This window comes from Eucalyptus grandis, chromosome 2, assembly GCF_016545825.1.
Source record: "Eucalyptus grandis isolate ANBG69807.140 chromosome 2, ASM1654582v1, whole genome shotgun sequence".
Lineage (NCBI taxonomy): Eukaryota > Viridiplantae > Streptophyta > Magnoliopsida > Myrtales > Myrtaceae > Eucalyptus > Eucalyptus grandis.
The window spans coordinates 8,639,615-8,658,397 of NC_052613.1; the positions used below are offsets into that span (position 1 = coordinate 8,639,615).

The following is an 18,783-nucleotide window of genomic DNA, read 5'->3' on the forward strand; positions in this document are numbered from 1 at the left end:
GGAAAGAGTGAATTTGAAGAAAGGAGACAGGATCCTAATACGACACTCTTGCTGTCTCGAATTGGAAAAACAGGGGATCGAGCCAAGTCTTTGATCTTAGGTACCTACGTGCTTGAACAAGAAACTCCCTGATTTCACGAAAGCGTTAGTTTGCTTTCGGAAGCAACTCTGCGTTCGAGCTCCATAGAAGATGACAGCCTTGATCCAGCGATACCCATCTTGCTCGACATGATTCGAAGGCTTAAACCACAGTACAATTTCCTATCCCAAATCCGAGTCGATGAGCGAGTCCCGAGTAGGAGAGCACCGGGACGAGATCGATTATTAAAAAAGGGGTACGTGACGCGGTCTTGACCGTGATTTTATATTAGTTGTAGGACGGGGAGGGGGGTTCGGTGTTCGCCTATGGGTGTGTTGGGACACGTTATTTTTGCATGGGAGGAATCACTTGCTTCCTTTAGACTCTTCCCTCTTCCGCACCGCTTTTTCCCCGGTTTAAGCTAACTCGGTTGAAAATGGGACTCGTCTCCCCTCTCTGGATGGCCGTATATTGCGGATACGAAAGGGGCAGACTAGCAAGCATCGAGAAGCTCTCTTGATGGGTAGATTTCACATGAGAAAGCTATTTGTTTAATGGCAGAGTCGGCAATGAGCTGAGCTGCACGTGGGAGACCGAGTTGACTCGGCAGTGCAAGCGGTTTGCATCGGGACGAACACCCACCACCACCACCACCCGATGGAAAAGGCTTTCCGAACATGAAATGTCAAATGGAGTAGTTGGCCACATCGAGACATTGTGTTGAATCATTGCGTGACCAACTTCGGAAAGAAAGTCAACCACACCCACTTTGCGTCGGCACCGGAACATGAAAAACCGGATCGAGCAAATGACTAATCTGAACTGGGAAGAGCCAGGAACTTCATGCACAGGTCAATCATAAATGGCTTCATTCTCTCTATCTGTTTAGTCTTAAATAGTCTTACACTTCCAAAATCCGGGTGTGTCGAGAGCTCGATGCGCTCAGAACAGGGAATCCATGTCAAGGTCATACATTTCTCCTGTTGTCGGTAAAAAATGACACGATGTAATGTATGTTCTTCATGCCGCGAGTCGAGAGCACGATTCGAGGCTCCTGAGCAGAACAATGAATGCAATGACTCTTATAACATCTTCCACCAAACGAATCTTGTCGGATCTTCAGAAAAATAATGTGGGCTACAAGAGTACAACACCCCATGGAATCACGCCACCTTGAGTTTTTAGAGCTTCAGCAGACGACAGGAAGGGAAGTTCGCTAGCTGAGAAAAGGAGGGACGCCCTTCTCAACCTTCCTCCCAGTCCACGTCATCATCGTCCTCACCCGACTCATCCGCTTGAACATTCAAGTCACCAACCCTATAGCTCTCACTTGTATTTCCTGTGTTGATGCAAAACAGAAGCACGTTCATAGTCCAAACAAATGAAACCTGAGTCAGCTATATAGGTGGGACCTTAATCAAAGTTTACCACCAAAAACCATAGAAAGGACTTAACTGCACCAGTTTCAATGAGAAGTGATCATAAGGGAAACATCATCACATAGATAGATATCCATGCTGATGCTATAAACCATGCAGATCTACAAAACATATTTATGAGCTGGAACTACAACACGCACGATTTGCACTGGAACAATTTCTTGGCTTTCAGAAGGTCTCAACTCGACTCAACATCAGTTTAACCTAAATTAGTCTTTTTTATGTGGGCTCAAAATGAGTAGCTATCTTGTTCCCTTACTATAGATGCTTGACCCCAGCAGTAGCCTATGAAGGCAGAGAAATTGAAAGAACGATGGCCCAACCGCTCACCTGCATATTGAGCCTCTTCCCAAACATCCTCCTCGGGATCGCGTTTAGACTTCATGCCCACTTGACGGGAGGAAGATGTATCAGAATGACCATTGGCAATATTGGAATCAGATAGTTGCTCTTGCTTCTTTGCAGATTCTTCCAGTTCCTGCTGTTTCTTGAGAAGAGCAGCGTAGTATGCTTTTATATACTCATCCTGGGTAGAGATAGTTAGGTTCAACACTGTCTTAAGTACAATGACAATGACTGTAATACTGTAAAATATGATGGGCAATTCAAAAACGCCCAAACCTGTATGCTCTTCTTATCATCACTCTGGACAGTCGATTTCTTGTCATCCGACAACTGAGAGGATGTTGAAGTACCCTCCATCTTTGATTCCTCCCCAACCTCTCCACGCTGTTCTTTTGTAAGGTTCATTCCTTGCTTAATCATCCATGGTGGTAAAACTTTCAGAGGTGTACTAGTTGCTGCTTCAGATTTGACATCCTCTTCCTTCCCCTCAAGACCAGCAAAGGAAACTTCAACCTGCCAAGATCAGTCCATGAGTCACAATATGAATAATTGCATTGAGGTGGTAGAGTACCCAAAAAAAAAGAGAGAATATGATTAATCTTCTATATTATCACCAGAATACAGCTGCATGCAGATCCAATCAGATAAAAAGTACACAATACCGATAGGCCTGGATAAAACATAAGAAGAATTCTGCAAATAAGGTCAGGACTAGATTGCTTACCAAGTGAAAAACAACTTGATGAGCCACACAGGCATAATCAGAAGCTTATACCCAAAAGAGTGACCAAAAATTAGATTCCAAATGAGATATAGCTAAAGAAATGGCAAAAAGAGTCCTCAAGTAATGAGTTAACTCATCCATGCTTGGCATAAATCTATCCTCAGTCATGCTTTTAAGCAGGCCAAGTTCTGAATTCCACCAGTAGGTTGATAGAAGAGGTTCTACTTAAAAATCTCTCATCTAGTTAGTTTATAGCATTTAACAGGAATTAATAAGAGGCCAAGCACCAAATATCAATTAGCTGTTATAGACGGACTGGTGTAACAATTTCAGGCCAAAGACACATAACAAAGATAGCTCAGAGCTGCAGCTAAAAAAAGCAGACAACTACATGCTCTAAGAGCCCATTTTCAATATCAAAAAAGAAAAAAGCACCAAGAAGTAAACAACCTTTGTGTCACCAAGAAATGGCATTGGTGTTCCACCATATCCTTGGGAGGATTTAGAGCCATCATTAGCACCACCATCACCACTTCCTCCGCGACCAGCAGCATGTGCACGAGCTTCCCATGCTAGAAGACTTCCAAATTCTGGAGTTGACAGATCTTTGACTCTGCTAAGTTGATCCATCAGTGGCTTCAACTGTACCTGGAGTCACCTCAGTGACTTCAATATGAGGAAGGGTTCTAGAGGATTTATACTTAAATTACAAAAAACAAGAAACAATCAGCATTAACTATAACTCTTCAAACATAGAGATAATCAACTTGATTCATCAAAATTTACCAAGATCATGTAGACAATACACTGTAAGAAGTTTCAAGATGATTTACTGCAGTAAGCGAGAGTCTAAATGCTTGCATATGTGAAGCATGCAGTGCTACAGATAAGTGTGCAAAAATTTGCCACAACAAGGAAGAGCTTCGGTCCAATCACTTATCATCTAATATAATTTCATGGAAAACTGTGTATAGGTTGCTCGGGCGTATATTTCACATCCAAAAGACATTTTGTTAACTACGACTGCACTAACAAGGTGTCCTGACTAAACAGGATCCCATTAGATAAGCATAAAACTAACTGGACTCACATTGAATAACAGATCCTAAACTCATAACAACACAAAAATCTTCAACTCGTAACCTCTTATGATGTTGATTTAACTTATGTTAGTTTATGTCCCTCCCAGTGAAATCAGTCAATTGCTCGTAGCTGTTTTAAAAATATACAAAAGCAGTGTTCCCAGAAGTATACGAAATGTTTGGGAAAAAAAAAAGTACATTGAAATGTGAATCAATTGGAAGAGCATACAGATTCAGAGTTAGCCTACAGTTAATACACCAAGTTCAACAACCTAAGGAACATCAAGCACGTGACAAAGACAATTCAATTTAGTAGGATCTGTGTTTCTCTAAAGTTTACAAATTATTTTTTAAAAAAAGAACTAGCTATGTAGTCCAACCACAGTTCTTCATAGGAGGCACTGCAAACCTTTACAGCTAAGACATGTAAAAGTCAGCCACCAATTTGCCATTGAAAATTATTTGCCATAAAAAATGCCTCAGAACTTGCAGGTAATCAATTCATTCAAAGTAATAGAGTACTATTACTAGTATTCTAAACAAATATATCAAGATAACAACCTCCATTTTCTGAAGTGTGTCCTTTAATTTTTCACGCCTACGCCTTCTAGCATTATCATCCCCATCCCCAGCTTCTTGGGCAGCTAGCTTGTCACTCTCTGCCACAAGCTCCCCATTGCAACTTTCACAATGGAAGTATTCATCCTCCATGGATACCAAACGCAGTGCATCCAATGCTGTGTACCTGGACAGATAATGTGGCAAGTTGAGATTTCTAAAAATGCTACCATCCAGAATGTTCACAATAACTCCCCCATAACTTGAAAATTTTAAAAAGCAGCAGTGAGAACCTTCTGCTACAATTAGGGCATATATACTCCTGAACTGTGTTCTTGTTCTCTAGCTCATCCTTTAACTTCTTCTTCAATCGATGCAGTCTGTATCTAACAACATCATGAATCTGCAAAACATTCTTTTTAGGCAATCATAAAGGACGATTGAAAACAGAGCTCTCTTAAGGGAAATAAATCCAGCAAGCAGGGAAAATGAAGATGTCTTCTTTTTTCCCCATCCTGTTCTGGCACTCGGGTTACTGAAATCAAGTTTGATGAGCAAAACCTGTGCATAATCTAGACAGCAGTATGAGTGTGTGTGAAGCTTAATCTTCTCCTCTCCGTCCTTAGCCGAACCATCGCCTGTGGCAGCTACTGCAGCACTATATATCTTTGCACCCTTAGCTGTCTGTGAAACAATGAGAATCAATCATAAATCCTAAAGATAATGATTTTTGTTCTATAAGATCACTTAAAGATCACGCATGCAACTATATTAAACAAAACAAATGATATTTTATGCAGCTAAACCAGAATACTCAAGAATCAAACTTCAAATGTTAAGTGTCAGCATGAATACTGTACTGAGATGAGTAGCCCAATGTATCAGAGGAAGCCTTTACTTTAAGGAAAATCCAAAAAATAGTCAAAGCTTCAGTAACTAACACAGAGGTAGCTAGACTGGCCTGACTAGTGTTTTTAAATAGCTGTCAGTAGCACTGTATAGTATAAAACAAGAAAGAGTTCCTCAAGGCAAAATTTCGGAAAATTATGACCATGCAAATCACAGGATAAGTCAAACACAGGTTATTCAATTCACAACCAACTTCCCCTCCCAAAAAAAAAATTGCCAATAGATTTTTCAGAACATAAATAGACACCTTCATCCATCTAATAAACATACAAGAGATGTGTTAAATATCGCCAATTGAAAATTGAAGTGAGATGAACAATATACTATCTGGAAGTTCAGAGTGATTTTAGATTCAGAAACTGTCACAGATTAGCATTTGGTAGTTTTTCATACGAGATGCCACAGATGACAGCAATTGGCAAGCGACTGCATACAAAAATAACTACCACCAATCTTATCCCACTAAGTGGCAATTGACTGCGTAGTTGGTGAAAAGAAAGATGCTATTTACAGGAAAACAACAGAATTACATTGTTCATCAAGAGAGAGAGTAAAATATTTCATGTGGAGGAGAATCTATGATTAAATTAGCATTTGGAGACATACTAGTGTGGTAATTCAGTCAGCTGTTATCTTGAAGACTTAATTAGATACTACAAAAACAAATTATTTCCGGACAAATGTATATAGTAAAGATCAAAGAGAACCAAAAATGTAAGAAAATATTCCTTTTAGATGTCTCCCTTTTTATTTTTATTTTTTCTTTTTCTTCTCAATTTTGCGTGACAAGAATTGTAATAAGCATTAACTATCTAACTAGGAAAGACAGTAATAAGAGGCAAATGACTTCAGATGAACTAAACTATCTGGCCTCTCTCTATCAGTTCAGTAACAACAACCACATCCTGTTGAAGTGAAGGACAGGGGAGAGAAAAATAACTGTTGCAAAAACAACTATCAAAATAAGGTATGCAAGTCATAGACTACAGGATAACAATCATGCACCCAAAGCCAAGTGAACAGATCATCCATGTAATCACCACTCATCGCCAATGCTTCCTTCACAATGAATTACAAACTTCAATGACAAAAAAATCATACGTAGGACATAACGGACCAACGATGATTCACAAGACCATCGCCATATACCAAGATTAGAGGCTCCAGAAAAGGAAAAATTGAATAAAATTCATACCTCTCTTCTATGATCTCGCGTAACTAGCTTTTCTTCTTCCAAGAATCGAAGCGTCCGTCTTAGTTGCTTGGAATGCAAACTTAAAGACTTCGCCAAATCCTCCTCTCTAACCCATTGTCGTCTATAACAAGGAACAGAATAATAATTGCCAACGCTCATGAAAGGAAAGAACCAACAAACATACCACACTTTACACCGCTAGGCAAAGACAGAGACTAGATCCAACCAAATCAGAATCACAAAATCAACTTAATTTCAGTACGCCCTTCTGCCCGCAACAAGATATCCTTGCTTTACCAGAGTCGGACACAATTTACGGAATCCAACTTACTGATTTTACAGATAAACACCGTACTACAGCAGATCATTAAAAGCCTCACCATAACTTCACCCTACACTTTCAACCCTTGCAAAAGAAGACTATTGACAACATCTGAGATTGCCAAAACAGTATCGCTCACCCATTATTCCGTCCACAATCAACTCAATCCCTGCTCTCTCTCTCAAACTTAACTTGACTTCAGTTGACCTCGAATTCTCCCATAATCGATCAAAAACACTCCACCCTCCCCAATTCATTAAAAGCCTCACCACAACTTCACTCTACACTTTCAATCCTTGCAAAAGAAGACTAATGACAATATCTGAGATTGCCAGAACAGTATCGCACTCAATCTGCGCTCGCCCTTTATTCTGTCCACAATCAACTCAATCCCTACTCTCTCTCTCTCTCTCTCTCACAAGCTTAACTTGACTTCAGTTGACCTCGAATTCTCCTAAAATCAACCAAAAACACTCCACCCTCCCCAATTCATCTACTTCCCCGGACCGAAAGCAACGCCCCATCTCCACCATTTCGCTCAAGAACCCGAAAGAAGCAAAACACGAACAACCAACCAACCAAAGCCCCACCTCGTGAGAGCATCGAGCACCACGACCACGATGCCGCGGTTGTCGCTGCGCCCCGACTTCGGCTGGTTCTCCCCCTTGGTGGTGAAATCGTCGTAGAACGCCCTCGCCACGAGCTTCACCAGCCTGCCCAATCCACAGCACCATGAGCAACAAAACAAAACAATCCCAGAAACCGAAACCGAAACCGATCGACAATCGAAGGAAACCCCAATCCAACGAACTGAAAATTCATCCCCAACTGAATCAAGCAACAACACAACATCACTCGAATCCCTCGAGGAATCCAAGGATCCACCTGTTGAATGGCTCGATGCTCATCCCTTCGGGCGGCGGTTAAGTCTCTCGCTCGCTCGCTCGCTCGTCGAAATCCTCGGTTGGGGAATGATGGCGGAAGGGTTTTTTCGGGTTTCGGTTAACGGGCCGCTTCTCTCGTCACGTGGTGGTTTTCTCTGTTCAGTTCGCTCGCGGTCTGTTCCGTGACGTTTCTTCTCCTCCTCCTCTCGGGGGAAAAAGCGGAGATCTGCTGCTACTGAAAGAATGATTCCTCCTCCTCCTTCCGGTTGGGCTGGCTGCGGACATTATAAATGGAGGGGGGCAGATTGCAGAGGAGCCCCTGGAGTTCTTGGATATTGCGGGGATGGTCAGGTCGGCGGCGGAACGAGAAATTTCGCTTCTTTTTGCCCGCGGTTGACCGGTGCTCCGTTAGTTTTGCTCCTGCTACCGTTAGATAGGATGGATAATTACACAAATGATTCCTAAAATGTGGTCCCTAAATATTTAATTTATTCATTTAATCTCTAAATTTTAATTCAATATGCAATATTATCCCTACCCAGTGTCCATTCCGAAAGATCATAAATACATTATACGATGGTTAATATAATCCTAAATCTTTTGACAATTTGTCGATCTAGTTATAAACTTTTCAATTGTACCAATTTAGTCCAAAATTTATAAACACTTTGTTAAACTAGTCCTAAACATTTTAATGAATTGTCAATTTAATTATTCCTACTAATTTTGGTTGAATATCGTTGATGTGGATAAATTTTTAAATTTTTTAAAAAATTCCAATTTTATAAGTTTTTATTGATGATTTTATTTTATTTTCCTTCTTTTCTTTTTTTACACGCAGAGCTAGCGAGCAAGGGCCAACAAACTAAGTGGCCCACAGGCCAATCCTAGGATTGAGCATAATTCTATGATAGAATTTGAAACGTGATAATCGAACCGATGGGAACTTTTTTGATTCCGAGTTTTAAGATATGGAAGATAACTTTTAGTTCCAAAAAATTGAGAACTTATTTCGATAGGTAAGTTCTAGTATCTTACAAATGTGTTATTTGATTTTTTTGTCTATGAGATTTAACGATGAGTGTATTAATTAGAACAATTATTCCTACTTTACTCTTACTCTAACTCTGCCTCCTTGTAGGGCGTGAGAGTCCAAAGTCCCATTTAAAACTAAATCGTCCACACCCTAACCCTCCCGAGAAAATGAGGATTCGAACCCCAGAAGGATTACTGAGGTAAATTATTAGTTTGAACTTCCATTTTATAATTGAGACATTTACTTTCAATCCAAGGATTGCCCATCTTCTTTACTTGTTGAATGGCTCGATGCTCATCCCCCTTGCTGCCTCCTTGCAGGGCATTAAAGTCGAAAGTCACATTTAAAACTAAATCGTCCCCACTCTAACCCTCCCGAGAAAATGGGGATTCGAACCCCAAAAGGATTACTGAGGTAAATTATTAGTTTGAACTTCCATTTTATAATTGAGACATTTACTTTCAATCAAGGATTGCCCATCTTCTTTACTTGTTGAATGGCTCGATGCTCATCCCTTTTGCTGGCGATTAAGGAGCGAGCACGCTCCTCGATTGGGAACGGCGACGGGAGGGCTTTTGGTTTTGGCTATCGATTCGTTGACAGACCGCTTCGGTTCTCCTCTCGTCACGTGGTGGTTCTCTGCTCAGCTCGCGATATTTTCTGTGACGTTTCTTCTCCTCCTCAAGGGGGAGAGGAGATCTGCTGCGACTGAATGAATGATTTCTTCGGGCTTTGCAGAGGAGCCACTGGAATTATTGGATTTTGCGGGATGGTCAGGTCGGCGGAAGGAGAAATTTCGCTCATTAGCCCCGCGATTGACCAGTCCTCTGTTAATTTTGCTCCTGCAGTTCTTAGATTAGAGGATAATGACTCGAGTGATTCTTAAAATGTCATCCTTGAATATTTAATTTAATTTAATGTAACCTCTAAATTTTAATCCAATAGATAATATCATCCTTAAACTTTTAATTTGTTCATTGCAGTTCATAAATTTTTCGTAAATGTTTAATCTAGTCTTGAGATTATTATATCCATGCATTCATTTTAGTCTATGGATTATCTAATTGGAGGACTAAATTGAACAGTGAAAATTATCCAAAAAATCTTAAATATATTATATGAAGGCTAATATAATCCTAAACTTTTTGACAACTTGTCAATTCAATCGTAAATCTTTTAATTATATCAATTTAGTGCAAAAATTTTAAAATAATTTACCAAAATAGTCCTAAACTTTTTAATGAATTGCTTATTTAGTCATTCTAACTAATTTTGGTAGAATATCGCTAATGTTGAAAATTTTATTGATTTTTAAAAAAACTCCTATTTTTATTAGTTGTTTTTATTGATTCTTTTCTTTTTATAAAGAAACGGCGAGCGAGGGCTGGCAAGTTCAATGGCCAACGAGGTCATTGACCCCTAGGCAAGGGTTTGCAAGCTCCCACTAGATTTGGCGAAGCGAGGAATTGTGACCTTCACCCAGGCCCTTGTTGCCACAGAAGGGTGATCAAGGGTAGTGACACCCTTGTTGTGCCGTGCGAGGGCCTTTAATTCCCTCACCAAATCTAGCAAGGGTCTTATATGTGGATAGCAAGAGTTTTGGGACCCTCGCGCAAAGATTAGTAGGTCAAAATTCATGAACTGCATTAAATGAACTAAAAGTTTAAAATAATATTGCACATTAGGCCATAGTTTGGAAATTATTTCTGTCATTTTCTCTAGATGAGATGAAATTTTGAGGTGATTTAAACTTTTACACTTTTAAAAGGACTCTATGCAAGCAAAGTTCACACTAATTTGACGGGATAATATATTAGTAGTAAAATTCCAAAATTTATGACGTGTTAAAACTAGATTGTAGTTTCTTAGAAGAAGTTCGTTGAGACCTGACAAATAGAGTCCTTGGCTAGCTAATTTTAAGTGAGATAATATTTTCGTCTCATTAGCGACTATTTATATATTTTTTAATTGGTGGCATGAAATACATTATGTCAAAATATTTATCTAAACCAATGAAATTTTTTTCTAAACTATTTTTATCCGTCAAATCAACATGGAAAGGAAATGAGAGAGAAGTGAAAAGAAGAATGTGGTCCCAGTAATCTTTTCGAGAAACTTTTATAACAGAATCATTTAAAACTTTAATAATTTGAGACCAAACGCCTTCACGTGTTAGTGTCATTTAAATTGTTGATTGAAAATAATTTAAAGACGAATAGAATAAACATGTCAGCTAAGGTCCTGTTTATTTCATGAAAAAATAAATGATTTAAAACACATTTTTCTAAAAGTAATTACCTTATATATCTTAAAATACTTCATCAATAAAAATATATTCATTATTGTTAATAATATAAGTTTTATTTAATTATTTTTGTAAGTAATATAAGTGATTAATTTTTTAAAATATATATTTTTTATTTTTTGAAATAAATGGAGCTTAAAAAATAAATGGATTTTTGAATTTTTGAGTGATATATTATGGAAATCAACGCAATCATCTTTGTCCTCTCTGCAGCCGTTCCGTACGATTGGTAATGACGGTCAATCCGTCGCGAGCGTGCTAGCGCCGTGCATTGCCCCTGGACCATCCCCTCCCCTCCCCTCCCGCGCGTGCCGTTCCTTTATCTCGCTTTCCATCACGTCCTGCTCCCATTCGAAACGCCGCGCCTCGCCTCGCCTCGCCTCCCTCCCTCTTCGCTGCAAGTCCTCCGTCTTCCCCGATCCTCGACCTCGCTTCCGCCGAGGCAACCGGCTCTCCAGCGGCGGCGGCGGCGGCGGCGGCGGCGGTGGCGGCGCTCGTCGTCCTCTTCGGATGCGCCGTCAACCTTCGGACGCGGCGCGAGGTGCGTTCCACGCTTCCGATCCCTGTTTCTTCGCGGTTCGTCGCTTCGTTTTCCTCTGCGCGTCTCTGAATAACGGACGACTCCGTGTTGAATGCCAGCTTTGCTCGCTGTCTCGTTCGTTCCTCACGTCCGTGAATGGACGGACGCCATCGTCAGTTTTGGGAGTCGCCGCGTCGGGATTTTCGCTGTCCGTTGCGATCCCGATGGCGGAATTCCGTGCGGTCTCCGTTTGATCCGCCGCGTTTTCCTGCTTAATGCAGCTTCTAGGACCGATCACTTCGAAGCTTGGATCGAAGATTCGAGGCGCGTCGCGTTGCGGTTCTGTTCATCTCGGTCGCTGCTTTGTTTTCGCCTCCGTATCTTTTGAATCGTCTACTGTTCCGCTGAGGGAACCACCTAGCGGCGGCGGCGGCGGCGGCGGCGGCGCTCTCGTCATCCTCTCCGGACGCGTCGTCAACCTCCGAGCAGTGCGTTCTGGCGGCGTCCCCGTCGGAGCTCGGATGGCGGCGCGAGGTGCGTTCCACGCTCCGATCGCTGTTCCTTCGCGGTTCGTCGCTTCGTTTTCCTCAGCGTGTCTATGAACGGCAGCTTCTCGTAGTCTCGTTCGTTCAGCGATCGTCTGTTTTCGGAGTCGGCGCGTCGGAATTTCCGCTCTCCGTATTCCGTACGGTTTCCGTTTGATCCGCCGCGTTTTTCTGCTTAATGCAGCTTCTAGGACGGATCACTTCGAAGCTTGGATCGAAGATTCGAGGCGCGTCGCGTTGCGGTTCTGTTCTCTCGGCCGCTGCTTTGTTTTCGCCTCCGTGTCTTTCGAATCGTCTGCTGTTCTGCGGCAATCTGCTAATCTGTGAATGTATGCTGCTTTCGCCTGATCTCGTCTAGAATCTTCATAGCGACTGATCAGTTCAGGGGGATTGTCTTCTAGGAACAATAAAACGATGTTGACTGCTTGCTGGAAGCTTACGGAGAGTTCTACTTTACCTGCATTTGTTCAGGAAGATCTGCGTCCGGTTGTTTGCGATTTTCCAAATCAGAACGAAATTCTAGCTGTTCAGTCTAGAGCGCTGCTTCACGCCGGAGTCGTTACGCATTTTGGTTCCTCTTCCTCTTCTGCTTCTTCCATTGCAATATCCTTGTGAGAGTTTTATTGATTTTAATGGTTTCCACTTTCGTTGATCTTTTATTTTGGTCTGCAACTATACCGATTCACATGCTTCGAGTTTTCTTCTATTATGTGGAAGGACAACTAATGAATTAGCAGAACACTTAAGTTCGCTCTCTGTCCGCGTATCTTTCTTCTCAAGTTATTACCGTTTGACCCGTTTGACTAGCAGGTTTCAGAATCCTTCTAAATCTGATCATATGTAACTACTGCTTGGACTTCGTAGTTCGGAAGTTGTCCATTTTTCGTCCTAATATGGAATTTGTAGTCTGGTTCAGAGTAACAATCAGAACAGAGTGTGGAAACCCCTGCTTGCACTTCCACTCCAGCCCAACTGCCACTGGCCGCAAATTCTTGTTCTTATTTCCGTCTGTCTGGGAATTGCTCTGAACAAAACCAATTGGAATTTCCAATCAATATGTAGTCAAAGATGGACCTTCTTCTGCTGCGGATGCTGGAAGCTTTTTGAAGGATGTATATTCAAGAGCCTCTTGATCAAACTTCCAGGGTTTCAGTCTTGAAAATTAATTGGAGGGGCCCAAGGGCAATTGATTGGGCAGCATACTCTCGTTTATGCATTAACATTGAGCATGGCTGTACGACATTTTAGTAACCTTGAATCTTATAGTTGTGTTCTTCTTATATATAGTTAGCTGCCTATAATTGTTGGCTCTCATTTAGGCCAATTTCCACAATTGACTTTGAATTCAGGATTTTACAGTGCAACGTATCTATTTTTGCAACATTATCCTTCTTTGGCTCTTGCCATCAAACTTTGACTGAGGCTCCATCAGATGCCTTGCACAATGGGATAAAAAATAAGATGTGCAGCCAGCCATCGTGACTCACTTAGCTGTTGTGAACTGATATTTCAGTAGCTCCTGCTTGCGACATGCTATTTGAGGTATGCATGTTCGAGGACAAGATAAGGTACACTTATGAGTAACTTGCCAGAAATTTACGATGTCAAGATTATGACAACAATATGTGGATCATTTTGTCGATGTTTCCATTCACTGCAGAAATTTTAACATCAGCCTTTCATAAATAGAGATGGCATTAACCGTGAGGACAACCTGATGAAATCAGACGATTCAATGATTTCAATCAGATGGGCAGAATTTGCTTGCAGCTGGTGTGCCACGACGATCTTCTCTCCATCCTTTCAGATTGGCATGATATATTTAGTTCCCGAATACCTGCTCTATTTGTGTACTGGGTTTCGTTGCTCTCTACTCTTGAAGCAGACTACATGAGGTTGGATCAACGAACTGTATCTTGTTGCCAGGGGCTGGCCGCTTTCAGCCTGGAGCAGGTGAGGTGAAGTAAAGGTACCGTCATGTAATGTAGAGCAAGGGACTGATTCTTCTATGTGTGAGTGACGAATTTTATTTTAATCAAGCACTGATATTTATCTTCTCATAGTTGAAGTGGCTTGCATCATTGTCTTGGAGTCTGAAGTTGCCTGTTGAATCACGATTGAATTGTTGGATGGAATGGCACTGACATGATGCCTAAGAAATAGGAACAGAGTCTTCTTGATTTCTTCGATATATGCTTTTAATTGCTTACTGAATTTTTATTTCACTTTTTTTCTTTTGTCACGTTCCATTACTGATGCAATGCATCATATGTGCTTTCTGAGCAAACAATTCTTCTCTTTCCAAGTTAGATGTACGTATAACTAAAGTAAGAGGCATCCTGGGTTCTTCTAGAATGCTATTTTCTCCGGTATTGAGCAAGAGCTTTCTTTTTTGATAATATACAGTCCGTAAGAATCGTTTTAGTGAAGGGAAAAAAAGTAAAAAAACATTCCGTAGGAATTGCCTTGCAATTTACCATGTGTTCGGGTTCCCAGTGAATCATATTTCTTTGCCAACCCTATTTGTGTAGTTGCCGTTTTAGTTAATATGCTTGGCGAACATTCTTTATAGTTGGACTATCTGAACTTTTGTGCGACTACAAGAGCAGCAGTCCTAATTCCCATGTTTATGAGCTAAGATATTCAATCCTTAGGCAGTTGAGGGGGTCCTTATGAAGCTAAGGTCCTTACGAAAGAACACGTGGGTGCAAGTGCCCGCGCGACACCCCACTTCTAATCCATTCCCCATTCCATTCTGAGTTTTATAACCATGTTACCTTATTGAACCCTGTGACCCCTTTGGGCATTCTTAATTGCTGACTCAGTTTGAAATCTATCGTAACCCCAGTTGTTGTCAAAATTATTGGGTAACTCACTATGCCGCTGTTAGTCAGTCTCTTTTCAAGCTTAGATGATGTCTTCTGGTCCAGCAAATGAACTATTTTAATCTGCTGCTATAGCAAGTGCAATAAAGGAGGCTTTACCATTGTTCTCTGGAATATGGAACTTGCATGCTTTCCGATCAACCATCAATTTCACTTGTGCGTGATATTTTTGTTGAGATAAATATCCTTTCGTATGGGTTTTTATCTGTAGTCAAGTCAAGATTGTGCACGTTATATGATTACCTACTATCCTGTGATGCGCATGCGGCCTGACCGGCATCATTCCTCGCCCTTTTGTCTTCTTTAGGTTCCTGTTGGACGGCTATGTACTGTTCATAATCATCTTCCTGGATTTTTGTGCGATGCCAGGACGCGAATGACTGATTTACGGCGAACCCTCAACGAGATCTCCGAAACGTAGCGATATGTCTCCCGCAGTAATTGCTGGAGATTTTTGCTAGGAGGCTTGGAGATTCGCTTCTGAGAAGTGTTCTTGGAGGAGGATGCAATTAGTCAAAAAGGAGCTGCTCCCCTTATACTTTCCTCGACAGTCTGAGGCAGGCCTTTTCTCGTACGTAGGTAGACTTCCAAGACGGGTTTGCGAGGTGCGTGAAATTCTATAGCTCCACTTAGTCTCATGTGCATTTTATTTTTCGGGTCTCAGATGCATAATTTATAAGTTGAAAAAAGTTAAAAGATTTAATTGCACAAAACATATCTTAAAAGATTAAATCGCATAAATCCAAAACGTTAAAGAACATATTTGAAGAAAAACAAACGTTAGAGGACCAAATCGTACAATTGTTGAAACTTAGAATACTAAATATGTTTTTCACCTGCCATCAAATCAAATGACGTGGTGTTGCTTATGTGACAGAAAATGACACATACTACTAATTTAGCACCAAATGAGCAAAAAACAAATTGGAAAAATCAAGAAAAAAATTATATATTTAACAGCAATAGTTATAGTGACTAAACAAAACAGTTGATTGTACACATCAAAGATGGTTGGAGGCAAAATAATATCTACAGGACCAAATTAGATAAGTCAAAAAAATTGGAGGACTTGATTGCACAAAGTAAAAATTGAAGCATCAAATTGTAAGAACACTCAAATTCGTAGAACTATATTGGTTTGTAAACCCCCCTTTAAATATGTTTTTCCCTAGCGAGTCTTATGTCAGAAATACCATAAATACAGTACCCTTTTTCTTGCTTCTTGCTCTATTGTTTCTTTACTTTTTTTGGGTCTAAAACGGTAGTTATATTAATAACGCAAAGAAGCACAACCGTTTGACAGAATGTCCGAGTAAATGAGATCAAGAAGAGAAAGAGGAGGAGATACAGCCCAATTCGGTGGAAGTAAAGAGGTCCTGTGGGCTTTGGCAGCCCAGTCGGCAACAGAGTTCGCTTCTCTTCGGCAATGTTGAACCTATAGATTAGAGAAACATGGCAAAGCGCCGTGCATTCAGTGAACAGAACTCTGTTCTCCCAAGGTGTTGAGATAGGGTTATAAAAGCCTTCCACAAGAACCGAGTAGTTAGATTCAAGCACCATGTGATCAGTGGATTTCCCTTTGAACGAGCGGTTTCAGTGCTCCTATTCGCTGGGATTAGAGCAATGCTCGGGACAATTGCTCTCACACTCGTAAGAGGCACTCTCCATTTCCAAAGACCATTGATCAATGGCGGTGATCACTTTATTGGATGGTCTTGATACCGGTTATAAAGCTTTTGAAGTCTGAAAATGTTTTTGAAGAAATTAGAAATCAGAGTCGATGATGATTGCATGAGTAGATTTACTCTCTTATTGAGGCGTGTGATGAAAGAGCTAGCGTCCCAAATCTAATTAGCGTGATCCTACATAGGAGGCCGAGGGTCGGGGACTCACATGTGCGGCAAGGATGGCACGACCCACTTACGTCGATGGCATGGTTAGCAACGGCCAGAGTGACATGACGGTTGTCGGGCGAAGACGCACTGCCTTTCTCCAGCTCTATCTCTGCGCTGAAGACGAAGAGGCAACACGGAATTAAAGCCAAAATCAGTGGAAGAGAGCGATGGTTCCTCTTGCCCTGATTTGTCAAAGATCGGATCTCAAGTTCATTCCAACGCCACGTCACTTTCAGCAACTTCCGTTCTCCTGTTTTCCTTTTTTTGAATTATTCTTTTTTTCATCTCCAGAATTTGCTGATTAGATGGAGTAGAAAAGGGTAATAATACCTGAGCGACTCTCCCGTGTAAGTACTGCAGTGGGTATGGTGTACGGCCCCGTTTAAAGAAAAACCTAACTCTGCAGATAGGTCATGCGAGCCTGGGTATTCCGCTTTCCGAGGTAACAACCATCGAAAGGTAAAAAGCTCCCTAGGGATCCTGTGCTCTCGGTGTTACTGTTTTACGGACGCGAAGCTACGTGTTCATTTGGACACGATCTTCTTCTCACCACGACTATAGGGGCGGGTGGCGCACGCAAAGAAAAAAGACCGCGCCTTGACTAATTGTTTTGTGTTTTCTCGCTTTTTGGCCAGACGGGTCGCGGTTTGCTTCAATAATTAGCTGAGCTCTTATCTTGGCCCGATGGCGCGTGGGAGCTTCTCCACTTTCTTGAGAGGGATTCTTGACACAGTTTCACCATGGAAGTCATTCCCTGCATTCGACAAAGAGGAAGGTTTGGAAAGTCAGAGGTACTCTCTCTCTCTCTCTCTCTGTCCCTCTCTCCCTCTCTCACGCACGCGCGCACGAATTATTAAAAGGGGAAAGAGTGAAGATGAGTTTTTGGTTGTTGTTGAAGGGCACTCGTCACTGCATACACCAACTAGTATGAAGATCTTTTCATCTCTACCACCGTCACTTGCTAAAAGTTTTAACTTTATTACAGTATATTATGAGGATATGCGCCTTGATCAAAATGGACGCGATATATATCGAGATGAAATACGGAGGTGAGGAATCAAATTCTGCACATCCCTCACAACGGATACATGGTCAATTATATCTGAAGTCATGAAGTTAGTCTCGCGTGAGGTTTACTGCAATTATTGTTATCTAGCTATTGTAGACTATTTTTTTGTCGTCTTAGCCACCAAAATCGAGAGGGTACACATATTTAAAGGTTGAGATTCTACTATGTCGATTCTAATATAAGTCTCGATAAAAATCCCACCAAAAATTAAGAGATGACATGCACCTGCGCACCTTAACGGAAGATATCTAAAAGATGAAAGGGGTTGGCAGAGAAACTGAAGTCCTTCCAAACCACTCTCATCACAATTTCCATTTTGACTTTCGCAATAACAAGTCATCAATCAGATTTATCATGAAACTTTGTTTTACGAGTGTTGCAGGATATATTAAGTTTTTATTGATGAATTAATAGTGGAAAAACTGAGTTTCATCTGATTTTTTGGCACTGGCGTCTAATCTCAGTTTTTTTTTTTTGGGTCAATATACTTATAGGTTCTCCTTCATCATCTTATTTTCAATCCGTCTTCGTGCAAAGCTCTGGCACCATATGGAGCTGCGCAATTCTGGGGTAAGCACAAGAAATGCCGTTATAAAGCCTTTTCTGTTTGAGTCATCATATCTGTCTTTCCCAAATATTGAATATGTTGTTGGAGTAACTATAGCATACTTGCGGTGTAGGAAAGATTTTATACATATAGCTTTATGAAGAATTAACTTGAGAATGAATAGTTATAACCATCAAACAAGAATAAATAAGTTCACTTATACACAATTTCTTTTACATTAGGTATGTACGCTCTATTTTCCTTTTTGTTAGACTTCTTTGCTCCTCTATCGAACCTCTACATTATCACCTAATTTTATGCGTTCGAAGATTGAAACTAGAGGATACTGGTAAGTAAAAGCAAGTTTTAATTTGATTCTGATTTTCCTTTTGATTGATTATACTTTGTTCTTCTCATGTGTTGGGCTAGTTACTCATGCTTTAG

The 18,783-nt window shown here is 40.9% G+C and overlaps 1 protein-coding gene and 1 long non-coding RNA gene across 2 annotated transcripts; one reads left to right on the top strand and one right to left on the bottom strand.

Moving 5' to 3' along the window:
* Nucleotides 1-919: 919 nt before the first annotated feature.
* On the bottom strand, nucleotides 920-7,813 carry LOC104421424 (transcription initiation factor IIE subunit alpha). Its single transcript, XM_010033369.3, has 10 exons — nucleotides 7,539-7,813; nucleotides 7,244-7,366; nucleotides 6,332-6,452; nucleotides 4,789-4,911; nucleotides 4,521-4,630; nucleotides 4,231-4,414; nucleotides 3,038-3,235; nucleotides 2,140-2,376; nucleotides 1,849-2,044; nucleotides 920-1,418 (listed from the first exon to the last, which is right to left on the bottom strand). The coding sequence occupies exons 1-10, from the start codon at nucleotides 7,559-7,561 to the stop codon at nucleotides 1,324-1,326; spliced, it is 1,410 nt and encodes a 469-aa protein (XP_010031671.2). The 5' UTR covers nucleotides 7,562-7,813; the 3' UTR covers nucleotides 920-1,323.
* A 3,747-nt stretch (nucleotides 7,814-11,560) lies between these two features.
* LOC104421445 lies at nucleotides 11,561-18,783 on the top strand. Its single transcript, XR_005548355.1, has 7 exons — nucleotides 11,561-13,511; nucleotides 13,604-13,912; nucleotides 15,198-15,433; nucleotides 16,132-17,182; nucleotides 17,359-17,514; nucleotides 17,709-17,772; nucleotides 18,287-18,783. It is a non-coding gene; the product is annotated as an uncharacterized LOC104421445 (long non-coding RNA).

Excerpts from the sequence above, each read along its gene's own strand:
- LOC104421424 (XM_010033369.3), bottom strand. The coding sequence starts at position 7,561 with ATGAGCATCGAGCCATTCAACAG. Across the intron at positions 6,453-7,243 it reads GTGCTCGATGCTCTCACGAG|ACGACAATGGGTTAGAGAGG; the intron begins GTGGGGCTTTGG and ends TCCTTGTTATAG. Across the intron at positions 4,912-6,331 it reads CGCGAGATCATAGAAGAGAG|ACAGCTAAGGGTGCAAAGAT; the intron begins GTATGAATTTTA and ends ATTGTTTCACAG.